Raw genomic sequence first — 18,543 nt, 5'->3', positions numbered from 1 at the left:
CTGATCTTTTTTTATTAGAGGATTCTAAGAATGTATTATAAGAAGTAATACACAATTCCATGGGTACTCACTGTCCACGTATGTTAATGGTTGGAAAAAATCATTCCTTAAAGATTTAATAAAAATTTTTATATTTCTTTTATTTATTAAAAATTTTTTATATTTATTAAAATTTTTTATAAAAATTCTAATAGCAATCATTTCTTGCAGTTGATTGCCACGTACAGATGTGAGTGATACTAGACTAAATCCTCACGGCTGTCTTAAAAATTAAGTGTCATGTTTGAGAGGAAGAGGTGACTAGACCTCTTGCAAAAAATATGATGATAGTTATGTTTTATCTGAGATTCAGTTCTGCAAAGTTATTGTACACATAGAAACTAGCTAATGCTTGATGTTCAGTACAGCAGTCACAAGGAATCTCCTTTTAAACTACAACAAAAATGGCTTTGGAAAGTATTACGTTACTGTAACTTAGTAATGGACCACAGGAGCTTGTTGCACTGCATCTTGTGAATATCATCCATTTCTTTTTGAATCTTAAAAAAAACTCCTTGGTTACAGTACTTGTGGTGAATTCACTTTATTATTTTTTAGTCGCGAGGAGGAAGGGGTTACTGACATGGGGATGTTTTGTTGTCTATATTTCTTTGCCTTGTTTCCTGTCAAAATAACTTAATTGTCATCGCAGACTATGCTATTGAATTTTTAAGGGATAACTATTCTAGGAAAGGGAAGGAAGACTGGTATCTGTTAACGCCATCATGCTGCATGTAAATATGACCCGCAAAGAGAAGAATGTTACTTAAAAAATCCAGCAGATCTTCAGGCTGACCTTGTTGACTCGGAATGTTTGGAGGGAGTGAAATAACTTCATGAATTTGTCAGGTCTCATTGCAGTAGGAATTAGGATGGGTTTGTTGCTAAGGAAACACAAAAGAGCTTATTTAACTAGCTGTCATTCATAAATTATGACCTACTGTCTGGGGAAAGAAGGAGTTTTTACTTAAGGAATTTTTTGAGTTGCAGACAGTAGCTAGCAAATAAAAGACAAATCTGGGGAATGAAAAATTCTTCTGTGTGAAATAGATGTCTTTTTGTTTACTTCATTCATCTGGTATATGTTGTGCGTCCATGAAAATTGCTCCTGCATTGCTTCCATTTTATTGATGACCTACTGTCTTTTAATAATGGTAAACACTAATCTTTTCCTGGAAAATGCATGTGCTGACAGGTTTAAACTATGATAAAACACCACAAAGGATGTTTATGTGATGATGTTGCCTGAGAAAGAAAAGCTGAAATTAGAACAAATGTTCTGTAACTATTTAAAGGAGAATCAAAGGGATGTGTTGGATGTGTTCGATAACAATGTAAGTAGTTCAACAGATGATGCTATCTCTGATCCCGCAGCCTGCCGACAGCTGGGTTTGTAGGACAGAAGCTTGGAAATGTCAGTGTTTTTTCTTAGATAATACTTGTATGTTTTGGTTATCTGTAACTACCGAGAGAAAACATTACCATTTTAGCAGAACTGCTCTTACAGTGACATATGTCATGAGGCAGCATATTTTCTTAGGTTTATTTTTGATATCAGCAGTTTCCATGAGAGATATTAGGTGCATTTACTAACTGTATTTTAACTTCTGCATGCTTTGTTAGTGATTTATTGAGTGTTAGTTTAATATTTTCATACAGTAGCAATCCATTCATGTTACTCTCTGTCTCAATCATTCACTTTTAATTCTTGAACAGTGACTTAGGATGAAGAGCCAAAATGTATTTCTTTATTACAAAAAGTACCCCAGACTGTTGGAGCTTAGTAATTAGCAGAATGATAGTGCAAGAATAAGCCTGTGTAGTTAAGTAGCACCTCCTGTTTCTGTCCTCCTAGTTACTGTGTTCATATGAAATAAAAACCCATCTGTCTCTGGGCCTGGGTAATATTACATGAGAATTTTTACTATGGCTGATCCCAAATTCTGGTGGTGAGGAGTAACAGGCGTGTAACACTCATGGATGACAGACCGCCATGTCAGGCAGGGCCCTGACAGAATGATCCAGTGAAGTCACCGGAGTTTTTTCTGGGAAGGTTTTGTCAAAAAAAAACCGTTTCTCATTGCGTATGAAATACGGTTATTTAGAAAAGGGGACTATTATACAATTAAACTATGGGCACTGTAATAGTGATCAATGAAGACAAATTTGTTTTAAAATAATCTCTTATAGCCTCCTGTACTGTGGAGTTAAGCCACAACTACATTTCTAAACAACAGTAATCATTTCTGTGTCAGCAGAAGTGCTTAGAATCTGCTGATATTTGGGGATGTTTGCCACATGATGTGTTTTAGGATCATATTCCTAGAAAGGGCTTTGTTTTCATTATTCTAGGAAAGATTTCTGAGCAGGTAAAGGAAATACTATCTGCGATATAGAACAGAAAGTGTAACTAGTGGGAAACGAGAGAAAAATACTTTTTTTTCAGTACTAGCTTAAGAGCTTTAAGTATTGTGATTGATCTGCATGGCACAGTAAGTTTCTGGTTAGAAATGCTTGGTGCTTATCTTTTATCAGGTTTTTCTGCCTTCAGTGCTGCAGGGTGTTTTTATGCAGCAATAGCTTGCACTTCCAGAATGAAACTGGGACGGGTGTAGAGAAGGGCTGGTCAGATGATACAGTGACCTAACAGATATGTTTGATGACAGAAAGCTGAAAATGCTTTGTGCCGTAGCCTCACGACGTGCAGGCAGAGGTGCGAGATGATTTTTGACTACAAATACAACAAGCAAGCTAACGGAAAGGCATGGGCATCTTAGAGGAAGGGAAATGACACAAAAGGAAACTCATAACATGTCCATAAACAAATTTAAGCTGGAAATACGTTTGTCATAATAGTTAAAATTAGGTCTGTCTGTAGGTATTCTGGAATGAGTATAATGGGGAAAAAAGATCCCCGCAGACTGTGTTATGGGATAGCTAACTGTCTGTTAAGAGTGATTACTTGCAGCAGCAGGGACGGGACCGTGTAATTGCAGAAGATCCTTTTCAGCCTACGTTCCTCTGACGGTAATGGTTACCTGGAGGATGATTTGTAGCAGGGAAGTGAGATGAAAGCAGTTGGAGGGAGAAAACTGCCAACACAGCAGGTATGAATTGATAGAGCTGCCCTTGTCTGGTGGCATGCACATGAGCTGAGCACCTAGCCAGGGCAGGGCTCCTTTTACAGAGCTCCCAAAGGCATCTGCAGGACTAGTGCAGGTACACTTGTTGGGATGTGGCTTGCACACTGACCTCTCAGGGTCACCCAGTGGGCCTTGAAATGTGTCATTAAAATCTCTTCACAGCAAATAGTGACCAACTAATCAAAAAGCAATTACCTTGTTTCTATATCTAATATTAGCTAGGAAGAGCTCTAACTAGAACATGAAAGGAAGGGATTTTGAGGGTCTCATTCAGAATTTGGAGATGAAAGAATCGAGTTTTATCTTATGTCATGATTGCCAGTGGATTTCGTGTCATATTTCCAATGATATTTTTTAGTTTACTGACTGAAAGTTTCAGTGAAGGGTGTGAAAAGGGGCCTTGGCAAGAGAATACAGCCCAACACAGCAAGTTTTTGTGCTCATTTCCTGCAAGCCTAATTATTTCTTTCAAGAAAATCTCTGGAAGTTGGTTCAAGCTTTCTTGTCTCAGGTATGGCTAACTTGCTTCCTCAGAAATTGGGGATGGAAAAGGATATCTTAGGGAACAAAGTAGCTGAAGTTGTTTGGTGTTGTTTTTTTGGCTTCATATTTTGAGGAAAACTAAGATCTGTCTTGAAGATGTGAACATTTTCTTTTGCTAGTTTAAAGTAATTTTAAATGGATTTGCCAGTTAAACAATGCTGACTGAACAGAAGTATTAAGAGTACTGGAATTTATTAAGCCTGAATAACACACTTCTCTTTAAAATTGATCCTATCAATAGATTGGGCAAGATGATCAGATCTGGTGTAGTAAGCTTATTTAAAAATGGAACAAAACCCAACCAAAAAACAAAGGGGAGAAAAAAAAGTGTTCTAGTGTGCATACCAAGATAATGAGTGACTAACAAGTTTTATCATAGCATGCCCTGCGGGACACATTTCAGTGTGAAATATGGAGAGGACTTGTGTGGCTTCCATTAAAGCTATTCCTGAAGCTAAATCCCACCATCTTGCTCAAGAGTTGTTCCTCGGTGCTATTACTATATTAGACAGTCATGAGTCACAGATGAAAAAGGTGAGAGCCTTGGTTGCCTAAAGCTTTGTACATACCATTACTAGCTGATCTCTAGGGAGTGAAAAAGCACTTAGTCAACTAGGGTGAAGTGCTTTTCATCTGGCCAAAAGGTGAGGAGTTGATAAAATTCCTTTCCTGAAGGGAACCTCAAATCTCCTCATTGTTAGAATTTCACAGCGACTCATCAAGAAAATGCAGATATTCTTAATTTGCTTGATCCTTGATTGGTATTGTATTTCAAGCCACTTAAAACATGGAAGCTAAAATTATTTTTAAACAACTTTCTTAATACATGTATATAACTATAATTAGGGAAGCTCATTAGAAATGTGTATGTTGCACTGAACTCTGGGCACAGTGAGCATGAGCACGAGCTCTATAAAGGTACTATCCCCAGCAGCTTCTCAAAAAAGTGTTTAGGATGTGTAAGATAATGATTTGGTAAGATGGTAAAATTTCTACTGAAGTCAACTCAGAAAGTATGGTTTTAGTAAAAATGGTACATTCAAGAATGCTTACCTCTGCAACACCTGCTGTGCAGTGATGTAGTGCTGTTGCCTCTTGCAGACCATCTTTAAAACACCTAGTTTTCACTCACTGAAATCTTTCACTCCAAATGTGTGTTGAGAGGTACTTGCCAAGAGAGTTGCCTCCCTTGCTGCTCTTCATCTCTTGCTCTTGTTTATGCTACAGTTGGATTATTAGCTTTTGGGTATGCTATCTTAGCTTTAAATTACATATTGCACTGCATGAATTAGAAGTAGGAATTCCATTAACTTAGTCAGTGCTACATTTCATTAAACCTACTCTTCAAAACGCTATAATCCGTAATAGGACCGATCCTGGGGACTTAATATTTCAAATGCACAAGGTCAAGCATGTCTTGTTTATGCTTCAAGGCTGCATCTGACAGCCAGTTCCTGCTGTTAGGACCCATCAGTCCAAATACTCTCCACAGCGCTACTAATGCCCTACTAATTAGAAAATACACACTTTAGTTTTATGCCATGGAGGACTGTGTAGAGACAGCTGTACAGAAATTTACCAGGCTCTTGCATAATACAATGTATTCCTGTAGTGCTTTTCTGAGGAGAAAGTTACAATGGGATTTAAAATGTATTAATAGTAAGTTTAAATGTCTTTTTACATAGCTTTGCTTTCAGCCATCTGCTGAGCTCTACTCTTCCTGAAGTTTTCTCTGAATTGTGTTGCTAAGATGTAAAATCTAATAAGATTTTGATGATTTGCCAAAACTACTTTTTTTTTTTTCCCTAAAACATTTAACTATGGTAGCAGTAAGAAAGTGGAAAGAATTGTTAACAATAAAAAGTCATCTTTACTTGTGACCCGTGATGTACACTTGTCAAGTGATGGGATGAGCAGTGCTTGCTCTCTCTATACAGAGTCAGATCTTGGTCCCTCAGCTCAGCGGTGAACCTTGAGGAGGCAGTGGTTTGGGCACCTTTCTGTCTCTCTGATCCTAGTATTGACAGCCCAGAATAGTTTTGTAGAACAAGGTGAGGCACAAGACAGTTGGCTTCTGCCAGGCTTATGACAGAAGTAGTTGGAGAATTCACAGGAAAGCAGAGATCATCCAGTGCTATCCTGTACCACTCATGTATGTGCTTCCAAACAGAAAACTCCAGATAGAAAATCCAGCTTTGGGCCTCTTCCAGGGTGGAAATGAAGCAACCTGTGGTGCAATCTTTTGAGACCTGTGTGCTAAAGAAGTATGTTCTCAGAGCTTGTTCACAGAAATCTGGGTTTGTTCTCAGAAATCTGGCCAAATGCCCACTCAAGTTGTTTCTTGGGTGTCAGCTGGTTTACTTTTATTAGTAAAGACTTGTGGGTGTGGGTCCAAAAACTAGTGTAAATTTGTAAGTGGATTTCTGTGAAGTTCTACAAATTTAGATGCCAGCCTCAGAATAATTTTTCACATGTGAGCTTTCTGCTAAAATATTTACACCATCTCTGAAAGCCTATTTATTATCTGATATGGCTTTGCAATACATAAAAGGTTGCTTGTACAGAATAGAGAAAACACAAGGTCTGTGTATCTTATGTTCATACTGCTGAGTTGCTTCTGAAGAGCTGTTATTAAGGCCTGCTTCATATGCTAGTCACCTAATGCTTGTGTCCTTGCTACCTGCTTTCTCTGTTCTGGCGATCCCAGAAGCGCTCAGGGAAGTTCTCATAGCCACTTTTTATGACCTTGTTAAAGCAAGCACAGAAAAAAAGTTTCTCCTCTTTTCTCCATATTGGTTATGTGTACATGCAGTCAGAAAAGGGCTTGGTCTTACGTGTATAGGTTTAACTCAAAACAGAATCTGCTTAAAAGAAAAAAAATGCCGACCAGCCATTATTTGCTGTTTGTAAGATACAGCAGTACAGAAAGACTGAAGTAATGTTCTATTTAATGCTATTTCTCCTGGTTCTTTGGAGGGAGTAACTGAATTCCTTCATGTATTGACTCAGGGTGCATAGGGCACGCCGACGATATATAGATGGCTGGAAGAACAACTTTTGTCACTCATGAGGGCAATTCTTGTATCCTCTAAATGTATGAAATCAGTCATAAATGCAGAAGGGGATGCTATATAATTTCTGGAATAACTCTATTTGGAACAAGCCTCTTCTGGTTGTGTGCCTCTTCTGCTCCAGGCAATTACAATTGCCTGATATTTAAAGGACACCCTTTTCCTACAAAAACGCTACAAATTCAGGCAACTATGGCTCCACAGTGAAGGTCTGAGTTAAACAGCTAAAAAGGTAAATTTCCTCCTTCACAAAATACTGCTATAAAATGAAGAATGCCAAATTAGGAGGTTAAGTACCATTACTAGGTGTGCCAGAACAGTATGTTTACTTCAGTTCTGCGTCCTGCTAGAATAACAAGACTGAGAAGAGAGACTTGCTGGAAATTAGGGAGAGGTTTATAGAGGCTTTGTGCACTTTTTTTTGTTTGTTTTTTAGTCTCATCTGAGCTGTCTTAAGGCCAGTAGTAAATGTAACTTAAAAGTTTTAAGTATCTTTTAAAATGTATTTTATTAAGAGCTATTTTTATTTTTGTGTGGCATGTGGGGCTCGTTAAATTGTCAAATCATGGCTGTTAGCTTTGCACTCGTAAATGACAGGTAAGAGATGATGGAGATGGTTTTACATACTAATTTGTGGATGCAATCTGTAGTGTTTCAGCATATGTGAGTATCTGAATTCTAGGCATATTGAATTTACTTTTTTTACTTTTTGCAATTAAATTATGTCCATGATGATTTTTCTGGTTTCTTGATTACTAATTAGATACCTAGACTTTCTGTGCACATGTATAGCAGTGCACTCTAGGCAGAAACTCTTCCGAGCAGACTGACTCCTGCTCTCACATGGTTATACTTCTAATCGTGTGTGAAGAACGACAGTAAAAACCAAAGTCCGTTTCATGTTGGTTGCTTATTTCAGAATCATTTTCTGCAAGCATTATGGAATTGTGAGGGGGTAGTGGTACATGGAGAAGAGGAAAAATTAAAGGGCTTCTGCATCCATGCAGGCAGTGAAATAAAGCTGGTAAGAGGAATATCGCTTGCATGGAACAGGAGCAAATACTCCTTACTTGGAAACTTGTTTAAGTGGTTAAATGGATTCAATTCTGTTCTGATTCTGAGGGGGTATAAATCTGAAGTCTCCTTTAACCTGACAATAGTAAAATGTGGGTTGGGCACTACTCTGATGGACACCAACTGAGGCACTCCTTGTTCTTGGAGGCAATAACAGTATAGTACAAAAACAAGGCTGGAGATTTCTTCTTGGAAAAAAAACGTATTTTTTCCTCAAGACGCTAACCTTTGACTTTCAAAAATTTTTCTTAAAAAAAAAATTTAATAGAAAACTTTATGCATGCCTTTCATTAATATGCCATCAGTATGATCAACATTAATATGAATACTAGTAAATGATACATGCCTGTACAGGTGCCTTTACTTAGTAAGGACATATTCTACTATGGAGAACTTGAACTAAACCAAGTCTGTTTGTATCGGGCATCTGTATGACCTGTGTTTTTGTCGTGGTTGTAGGTCTAGCAATTTTAGTTTCCTCAACAGGCTTTGCAAGTGCAGGTCTACAAAACACGTAGAGTCTCAGAAGAGTGCTTACCGTGGCGGTGAGTCGGGATACATGATGTTGACCTGAGAAAGTGTATCCAGATAGGAACCAAAATCAAAAGCTGGGGGGAACTCCTCCATGCAGGTGGATCTTAGCTCCCCAAAAGAGCCACCGTAAGAGAAGCCATCTGGAGCTGGAAAACAAGCAGATAATTCTAGCTGTTTTTTTTTCCTCCATGATGGATTCTTTGAGACAATATCAGTGTTTATAACACGTCCGTATATCAGAAAATAAAACCTATCTAAGGCAGAATTGCTGTTACTCTGAGCAATCAGCTTTCACAGGACATTTCTGTTCCTTTTAGAGCAAGCCTCTGTTACCCGTGGGTGAATGGCAGCGTTTTGGGCTGTGGTACAGGGACTATATATTTAGCACTATCCTAAGAACCTGGTGTCTAAAGTTCTTGTTGTGCCTCGAAGGAGTGTAAGTCGCATGCAACTTCAAGCATTGGCAAGATTGCTGAAGTTCCCAGGAGCTGTGTACATTGCAACCTGACCAGTGCCATGATGCTGTTTAAAAGCAGGCTTAGGTGCTTGATTTGTAAGTATACCTGTCTTAAGGAAGTGCTGTTCTTATTAAAAATGCTCACAGGAAAAGAGGAAAAAATGGCAAATACTACAAAAAACTATCCTGCTATCTGTTGCAGGGATTTCTTAATACTTTCACACGAGAGTGTCATAGCTGTAGAAATACCAAGCAGTTAGTGCTATTGTGTATCTGTGATGATAGTTAATGCGTGACAGTCAACATCAATCTCTGTAAGAATGTCCTGAATTGTGGAAATACGGCAATTCCCAAATCTCCCACTCATTCATATACAGTGAGCCTTCCTTTTCCCTCAGTGCTTTAAAATGGCACCTGGAGACAGGGCCAACTTTTCAAGTGCCATCAGAGCAGTGCTTCTTGAGCAGAGGGCAAAGGGCAGGACTCGCTCCTGCCATCCTTGGACTGGCTCTTCCTCCTCCTGGCAATTTTCACCTCTGCCAATTTATGCTCGAGGAATTCTACCAGGGCTAATCGAGTCTATCACGCACTGTGCATTCCTTTTGCTTGACAAATGAAGGGAGCCAGCTTCACAGCGACTCCCGCTGATCCCATTCTGGCCAGGGGACGCGTGCTGAGACACTAGGATGGTGTGTGCTAATGGAAAATTTTCTTTTAGGCAGACTGGCACAGTTTAGTTTAAGATTATTCTTTTGAATATCTCTGAAAATGTCACCATGCCTTTCTTTTTTTCATTTCTGCAGTATTGTTATTTCTAAGAAGCAGTTTGAAAATGGTCCTTTACATTTTGGCCTGACTTCAGGGACTTTAAAGGTGGTGAAATTAACATAGCGGCAAATTTAAATGTAGTGATTGGATCCCAGTATTCGGTATGTTGTCATGCCAAAATATTGCTGTTCATGAGTAAAATTAACCACAGTTTGTGTTTAACTATTTAATCCCAAGTTTAGCTGCTGAAAAATAGGACAAAAGGATGTTACAAAAATAATAGAGTTGTGGGGATTCTTTTTGTTTGTTTGTTTCCTCCCCCCAGTATGTTACTAGTGGAGTTGGCATAACTTCTTTTGGGGTTTAAACTTTAGTCTCAAAACACAGACATTATTCATGTATCTGGATAAATATTTCTGAAAAAAGTAAAAGAAAAAAAAAAGAAAAAAAAAATCCCGGGTTTGAGTGGACATATTGATCCTAGAAAATGTTTCTTTTAGAAGTGAAAAAGCCTGCTCCAAGTAATTAAACGAAGTCCAATTGACTTCAGTGGATACTTGATTTACCTCACTGAAATCAAGATCTGATCCAATGCATTTTAAAACAGCATGGTATTATTGTCTTCTCTATATAAATAAGAAAATTAAAAGATACGCAAATAAGCGTGCTCATAACAAACTGCAGATAGAAGAGCAAACCCACAGATAACAAAAACTGCTGATGCTCCACTGATGAATCCATTCACCGTTTTTTTACTAGCTGAATGCTTACAAAGTAACTTTTTGTAACTGTTTTTTCTATATTATAGAAAGAATCTGATTCTGTAGTTTTCTTGACTCTGTGGCTTCAACTTCAGTCAGCAAACCCCATATTGGCCCAAAATATAAAATTGCACCTTCATATTCCCAAATCCTTCTGAAGTATGGAGGGTTTTTGTCATGGAGAAAAAAAAAAGGGACTTATTTAATAGTAAACCAGTCTCTTTAATGATGATGGCGATTGTCTGTGTAATGACATTTTGATGCCTTGTTCTCTTTATACCCAGATTTAACTTCTGTGGTAAGAAAGGAGGCAATTGCCAAATCGTTGCTGTAGCTTGGTGCACATTGCACAGGTGGGGGAGTCCTGGCTTTCCAACAAAGCAAAATTACCTTATATGCTGTACCATGGCTGTAAAGGGATGTGAAAATAAGCTATCAGGAGTCCAGTGATGGAGAAAAAATCATGCAGTGTATCAAGGAGAAATATGCTGTTTAAGAAATGCTGTTGGCATTGGCCTCGTTCATGTTAACCAGCAGCTGTGGGGCTTGTGCTGCATCAGTTGAGGGCCAGCACAAAGATGATATTAGACTGCAAAGCTGCCTGGCACCTGCTCCTCACAACTGTTTACTCATTTTTTTATCCCTCCCACAGTGGTTGGGTTTTGTGTTGCCTTTACCACCAGATATTAATAAAGGTAAGCATTATCTTGCTATAACTGTCTTACCATAAACAGTGTCTCTCCTCTGGTGTGGGTGCCTTAACCGTCCATCCTTTCGCAGGCTGCCAACAATGATTGTAACACAGGAGAGAAACAGCACAAGGCCGATCACTACTCCAGCCACCAGAAGGGGTGAAACAAGCAAACTGGTATCATTTCCGTTTTCACCGTAGCTGGGGAATTCACTGGTTGGGCTGCTCTGGTTCAAGTGAACTTCTGCACAGCAGAGAGAGGAAGAATGTGTCAGTTGTGAAAAGAGAAATGCGGGAAGTGTGGTTATACAGACGCCCAAAGTAAAGATTTTTTTTAAAGCACTAGGAGACAGCTTCAGCCAGATCCATTGTACAAATTCTTGCTTTTATGGATAGCCCATTTATTAGACCGATTTGTGGAGCTGTTAATTAACTGACTATGGGGGATTCACTGAGCAGTCATTCCCCTGTTATGGGGAATATCCTGCTGGAGTCAATGATGTACGCTGCATAATAGTCAATTTGCTTATTTCTGGAAAGGTTCGTTACATCATGAATTGATTGATGCTGAAAGAACCTTAGTGCACAGGAAAGAATGTTAAAATTCAAAAATTTCAATGCCAAGCAGAACAAAGGAATCAGATGTTGTTACCAGGTATGGAAAGACTGCAGGGTTTTGTAGAGAAAGTTTTGGGCAAGAGTGAAACAGGAGCATGCCTGTGTAGCATGGGGCCTGTTTTAGTTTGAGGGATGGGTCGGCATTACAGGAAACTGTTTTGGAGCAGACAGGGGAAGAGAGTCGTGGCTTGGAGAACAGCCTTTAAAAAGGGGGTCCTCTCACTTGCCAGATTTGGCCAACTCAAAGTCTTCTCTTCAGCCATTTCTGTGTGGAAAAAGGGTGAAGGTATTGAGGCAGAGAGAGATGTGCATAAGTAGGTTGTTTCTTTAACTTTTCTATATTACATATGTTTTTGCATAATCCTAGTAAAAACTAGCTGTATTTTGCCTACATATCAATAAATTTACACTAGCTTGTGTTCTTCAAGGAGATAAAAATGAGTTTACACAGCTGGAAATCCGCAAAAGAACATTTTTAAGTTACCAGAAAATGCAGGAGTTGCCCATTTGCCTAAGGCAGCAGAGCTTTGAGAAACAAAGTTTGTACTTGGGAAGAGGAGAAGTTGTTCTGGACCTTGCTTATGTAAAGGGTTAATGGAGTCCACTGGAGCTGTCCCACTCGGAGAGTATGAGTGATGACAATATTATTTGTTTCTACTTCTTAATTACAAAAAAAAAAAAAAGACTGCAAGAACACTTCTGGCTTCCAACCAGAACCACAGTTTCTTAGACCACGGCAAAGATTACTGCGTAAGGATGCAAGTGTTCAGCCCGAGTTTTGGAAACCATCTGTCTCTGTTGATTGTTTCATTATCTTTACAAGACTATATTTACTTTATTTCCATCTAAACTGCTCTTGTATTTACTAAATATAGATTTTAGTGAGTTTCAAAAGAAAGATTAAAAAATTTAGTGATCTTTACAATGAATTTGAAGATAATTGTCCACCTGGAACACCTGACTAGGATGTTTTACAGTTCTTTTGGTCATGGACTGTTTCTGATGCTCCTGACATTAGTTAGGTGACTAATATCTAGAAGTGGCTAAGTGGTGGTCATGACACAGTGTTAAATATTCGGGTGATTAGCAGAATCAGTCCGCTAACTGTGACAATTAACAATAGCCTCTAAAAATGTGTAGCCTACCCATTGTGTACTTCTGGTAGACTGCATTGCTAATGGAAAAAAGGAGGTAAATGGTAGAATAAAAGGATAAAGGATTTGGGATTTTAGTGGATAGACGGAATCTCCGCTTAAAAAAAAAAAGAGGCTTTTTAGTGTTTATTTGTGCAAAAAGCTTGGGCAGGTAGTAAAGGTAACCAAATTTGGACCTAGGTCTTGGAAACAAGTTGCAATAAGCTCACGTTTTCCCATACTGTAACCCACTACAGCTCTAATTCACAGCATATGCAAAACAACAAAAAACGGAAACAACAAAAAGCTAACCCCTTCACCCCCCCAAAACAAATCAACAAACAAGCAAACAAAAATCCCTCATGTTTGCTGCTCAGGGTGTAAGCAGCATTTGGAGTAAAACAGCATTTTATTGATGGAAGAAATTATTAATTATTAGAGATCTATCAAGACTAGTTTTCAAGTAGAGCATGGTTATATTTTTATATCTGGCTATAAGCCTGTTGAACAGATAAATAATTTGTTTCCTACAGAAACTGAAGCTAACAATTTTTTGCTCTTTTGCATGTTCTGTAAAGTAAATACATGCTTTTGAAAGTGCTTTTTACATGGATAGTTGTTAGCAGATAGTTTGCAGCAGTGTTTTCCCAGCTCTTTCCCTTTGGGACATACAACTTGGTGTCTTGCAGTCACAGTAACTTAAAAAGAAGAGGATGGCTTCAAGCCAATGTGTATCATCATTGGCTAACACTTGACATTGAGAGAACTGACTAGAAATATAAACCAAACTGAGGAATTTGCATGTAGTAGGTTGGTTTTTTAATTTTTTTTAGAAGCACTTGACTGTTGGCTAAGAATCTTTATGAGCAATTAAGATACACAGCCAAGAAATGTGCTGAGCTTCTACAAAGCATTGTATCAAGGAACTGACACCACTGAAGATGAATTGAAAGCACTAGCAGATAACTTACTGGTTATTTTGGCTGACTTGCAATGATAAAAGGGAAGAATCAACTTTGTTCCCATCATGATGAGAACATAAGCCTGAGATATGAGGTTCCACCATACGCTACTGGGATTGTAGTGTTCAGCTGAAGTCAAATAGCACTGAAATGGGCTGGTGACATATTTCCCAGCAAGTTCAATGGGAAAGAACAGAGGCTGCAAGTGAGTGCTAACGGATCTTATGAAACCTAGACAACTTCTCAACAGTCCTGTTAACAGGAGGCTTCCTAAAGAAAATAATTTTATTTTATTCTTTAGTACGTTGTTTAGCTAGAGAAGCCAGCTTGTGTCTGAACACGTTAACTGTTCTGGAGATGCTTATGTTACCACTCAGTGTGAGCACTAACACTGGGTCCTGTTTTGCTTTATAGGAATGTAATGGGTTAGTAGTGACTTCAAATAGAAAGTACTCTCCTTTTGTACTCGAGGAGTAATTTTTTCTTACAAGACAGCCCGTTTGTCTAGCACATTCTCAGGACTTCCTTAGCTGCTCCAAGTCTTGTCTATTTTATCTCCTGTTTCTCACTTTCATGAATCTTTCTCTTTTTATGTTCTTAATCTAATTGAACCAAGTCTCTGGCAGAGACAGGTTATATTGCAATATTGCTCTTATTAGGAGGAATGAATCACTCCCCTAGCCTAGCTCCTAAAACAATATGTGGTTGATAAACTTCTGTTTTGGTATTATTTTCAATTTGACATTGTAAGCCTTCCAGATTTTGCTGTTGTGAGTAGCTGCACTGGCTTACTACAATGGGAATCGATTAAGTGACTAATGACAACAGACCCTGCATTCACATAAAATCTTTCATTTTGAAATTTTTGGGGGTCAAAAGATGTTTATATTACTTAGGCAAAGAATGTCTCATACATTTTTATTCTCTTATCCAAATACCTCTTCTTTAGATAAACTGTGTATTCCTCTCTATAAAAAATGCTATAGGTTTTTATTCAGAATAGAAGTATCTGTAAATTGATGTAGAGTCCATAAATATAATAGCAGTAGCAGATTGCTAACCTTTTCTTTGAGGCCAGCTTTATTTTTTCAACAAAATTTCAAACTGTAAACAATGCATGCATAAATGTAAATACTTTATATCTAGTCCTCTAAATATGAATTATATTGTATGCCCAAACCATTGCTTTTATCCGGTGATAGAAGCTGTGTAACCTGACATGGTGCAAATGGTGTGCATAGTGGCAAGTGCAGCTGTGAATACAATGCTAGGGACGCATATGGCTGAGCAAACACTTAATGTAGTATGAACATACTAGTGGAAAATTGCCCACACTCTCCATTTGCTGTTAGACAGTAAATTATCCATCTGCAAAATCCCTTAAATATGACATTATCATATTTTACCGAGTGATCCTGCCATCTCAGTCAACCAAGTTTTAGAGTAATTCCACGCAGCTGAAGGAGGTGCAGTACGACTGGACTTCTGGGGTACACGTAGTCTTGTTTTTATTCCTCATTAACCTGGCTTTGAAGGGGCACTTTTTACTCCTTTCTAACTCAGTGGTAAGTAATGTAGTTTCAGTTGGGTCAGATCTTGTCAGAGTGAAATGTCTTGGTATGCAGTCATGGGAGCTTGGGTCATTCCAGATAAAGCCCTTTTTTAGTAGTGGTTTTGCTTCCCAGACTGAATTTTGTACGAACAGCTCACAAGGAAGTGCTGATTCATTGTACTGGAAGGATTTTGTGTGCAGAATCATCTACCTCTACATCCCTGGCAGGCTCAATTATGCTTTGTCTGTAGACAGAATAGGTTTGGTAATTACTTGCTGAACTAGAACTGAAACGCTGACAGAACAATGTTGTATTACTTGTACACCACAGGTTAGGATAAGCTGTTTGGGGTTGGTGATCTAGCTCCTATTATCTTCAACAAATCAACAAAAGCATACAGGGCTGGAAATAAGTAGGAGGAAGCTCAGTAGAAGATAGTGCATAGTATGCTTTGATTTTAAGTGATCACAATAAGGTATTTCAAACAGCAAAGCAATTTAAAGCATGTTTCTGATTGCCTCATTTAATTATTTTTTCTCTGGTTGGGACAGTTTTGGAATATGCAGCCTCTTTATCAAGGGGAGGAGATTGACAGATGGCAAGAAGGAGCTGAGAGATCCTGGTGAGGCCCACAGATGAACTAAATTAGTGAAAGTGATGAAGATTTTGTTGATTCTGCATTTTTGAACAGTTCCTGTTCAAAGATGATTTAGTCTGGCCAAGAGTGACCAATTGGATTAGGCGCTCACTGCTGTACTGTGAAATAGGCCTCTGGCTGCAGCTGCTATCGGGCTGCCATCATGCTGCTTATTCCTGTAGCTTCCAGACAGGAGCTCACAAAATGAGTAAGGTAGGCACATTGCAAAAACAAATTGAAAAAGGTTTTGAATCATAGACACTGGTTTTGTACAGAGCATCACTGTAGCAAGGGAGAAAGGAATATTATTGAAGTCACTGAATGGAGATGCCCCACAAGAGCTAAATCCTAAAAATAAAAAAGAATCTCTGGATTCAAAGTTATTCCTTTTGGATTATGAGGAAGGTTGGAAACTCTCACTTAGGCTAGATAAACACCAAGATGCCACCGACTTATGGGATTTACCTTGGTTATCAGTATTACTCAAGAGTAGCTCCATATCTAAATCTGGTCTGCATTTGATTTACATTTATACTTTGTTCCACTCATACTTTTGTACAAACAACCTGCCATTTTTAAATGGAATGGCAATTTAACAAGCTTTTATTTTTTTCTTTTGTTTAACCTTTCCAATCCCTGGCTGTAGTGAAAACATTTCAGTTATTCCGTAAAAGTAAATGCCTGTGAGAACAACTCAGTTCTGTCAGACATGATATTTGGCACATTTTCCATGAATCACTTTTGATGGATCTATGCTTTCTTTTGACTCCCTGGTAAAGAGTTGTGCTTAATGATAAAATTGGAGCCTAATGCCTCTCTTTCCCCTGCCCCCTTGTCCTTTACAGAAGAGGAAAACACCATGCTCCCACTCTTGTCCTGCCTGTCTGATTCCGACCAATTTGGATAGGGAAGAAACAAGTCATGTTCTCAAATAACTTCTTGCAATCTACTTCAGGTCCTACAAAAGCTGTGATGGCAAATGCATTCAGGTAGGAATAACCAGGGGCTCAGAAAGAGTTAAAAACTGAGAAAGTACAGTGAGGTTGGAGCTGTCATTAAGATCTGGAAGATGGAGAGTTGGTGAGTGATTGTAAGGAGAGGTTTTGTAGGTCTGGCTGTGGCAATGGCTTATGCCAACTGTAATGAATTAGGTGGCACTGCCTTCACACCTGGATGCATTTGTTTGGGTTCTTGCCATCTTAAAGCTATCCAGTAGTGCAGACTGTCAGGCTACAGTGTAAATTCACATCTCTGCATTTTTAGCACCAAAAGAATAAAACCTCTCAGCACACTGGTTATGTACTAATTCAACTATGGGAAGACCGCATCACTTTCTTCCCATGTTACAGAGAACGAGCAGATAAGACCTGCTACCTTAGGATTTTCAATAGTGTTAGCAGGAACTGATGATGACATGAAGAATAGGCAAGGCTGTTGTTGGTCCTTCTGCATTTATCTTATCTTGCAGTTGAGCAAATGAGTGAAGACTAGAATAATCTGGAAACTGCCCCCACTATAAATCAGTTTTACAAAAGCCATATAAATAGTATGGGAAAAAAGAATTCTTGGTTCAGGAGGCCCAGGAGCATATTAAATTCTCTCTCATGCTGCTTACTGCTGTGTGCAGGTGGGGGCCCAGTCATGTTGCAGTCCTGTTTGTATGTTTCTCTGATTTGAATGCGTAAAACTAATCTGCTTCATAAGCTACAAATGATATTCAGCAATAACTGCAAAGGTACTGCTTCAAACTCGTACCTTTCGTGGCTTGTAAAGGGCATCGTATGGTGTATGTATTTGTAGGTTAAAGATTAGTCGATATAATTAGCTCATGTATATTGTAGCTCACACTATTTCATCCACTTAACTGCTTGTGAGAGCCCATTAGCTTGTGCTTGATGGTAGCTTATCTTCTAAAACATAATAGCTATTTGACAAAGTCAAAGAATAAATATATTTTTGCTGTCAGTTGCTGCAACTGTGACATTTAAACAGCTCCCACAACCAGACGATTCTCATTATTATTTTTAAATTTGAGGTAAAGATCTTTGTATACAAATGGTTATGTAGTCTTGCCTGATTATTGCTATTGTGGGAGGTTTTTTAGCATAACCCAAACCCATATTTATGCCATTAAGCAGGCAGAACCTGTAAATTTAGATTGTTTCTCTACAGCTAACATTGCCTTTGATCTTTCTCACATATATATGTTCTAATCATAATTAAAGCCTTGTAGTGATTAATAGTTAAAAAACAAATCCTTATTCAGAACATGAGACTGTGTGGTAGGAGCATTTCAGTTTTATCTGATGCTCTCAGCTTCAAGTGAGTTTGGATCATATTTACAGGTACAAAAGCTGCCCGTGACCTTGAGAAGCTCATCCAAGGCAGAAAGGGTGGCCTTTCCTCTGAGATATCTAACTCTGCCTTTTTATCATGTCTGCTGGCTATCAGATAATGGCTTTTCTCTTCTTGCATTGACATCCTTATTATAGAGCCAGAATGAATAAGATTGGATCACCAGCAGCCTGCAAATTGGGAATGTCAGAAGCAAAGAGAATG

At 38.5% G+C, this 18,543-nt stretch overlaps 2 protein-coding genes across 22 annotated transcripts in view; one reads left to right on the top strand and one right to left on the bottom strand.

Annotated features, from left to right (window-relative positions):
* The window catches only part of LOC308176724 (uncharacterized protein), a 297,961-nt gene that overhangs the window by 9,278 nt on the left and 270,140 nt on the right, over positions 1-18,543 (top strand). The window lies entirely within an intron of this gene.
* BEAN1 (brain expressed associated with NEDD4 1) overlaps positions 1-18,543 on the bottom strand; it is a 53,673-nt gene that overhangs the window by 6,493 nt on the left and 28,637 nt on the right. For all 3 annotated transcript variants that reach the window (XM_080552842.1, XM_080552843.1, XM_080552844.1), the window contains 2 exons: positions 11,116-11,325; positions 8,409-8,550 (listed from right to left, as the gene is read on the bottom strand). In XM_080552842.1, the coding sequence (XP_080408968.1) occupies positions 8,409-8,550; positions 11,116-11,325 (352 nt within the window). The remainder of the gene's footprint in view (positions 1-8,408; positions 8,551-11,115; positions 11,326-18,543) is intronic.

This window comes from Anser brachyrhynchus (assembly GCF_964034855.1).
Source record: "Anser brachyrhynchus genome assembly, chromosome: 12".
NCBI lineage: Eukaryota > Metazoa > Chordata > Aves > Anseriformes > Anatidae > Anser > Anser brachyrhynchus.
The sequence above is the reverse complement of the archived record's forward strand: the minus strand, read 5'-3'. Positions and strand labels throughout refer to the sequence as shown.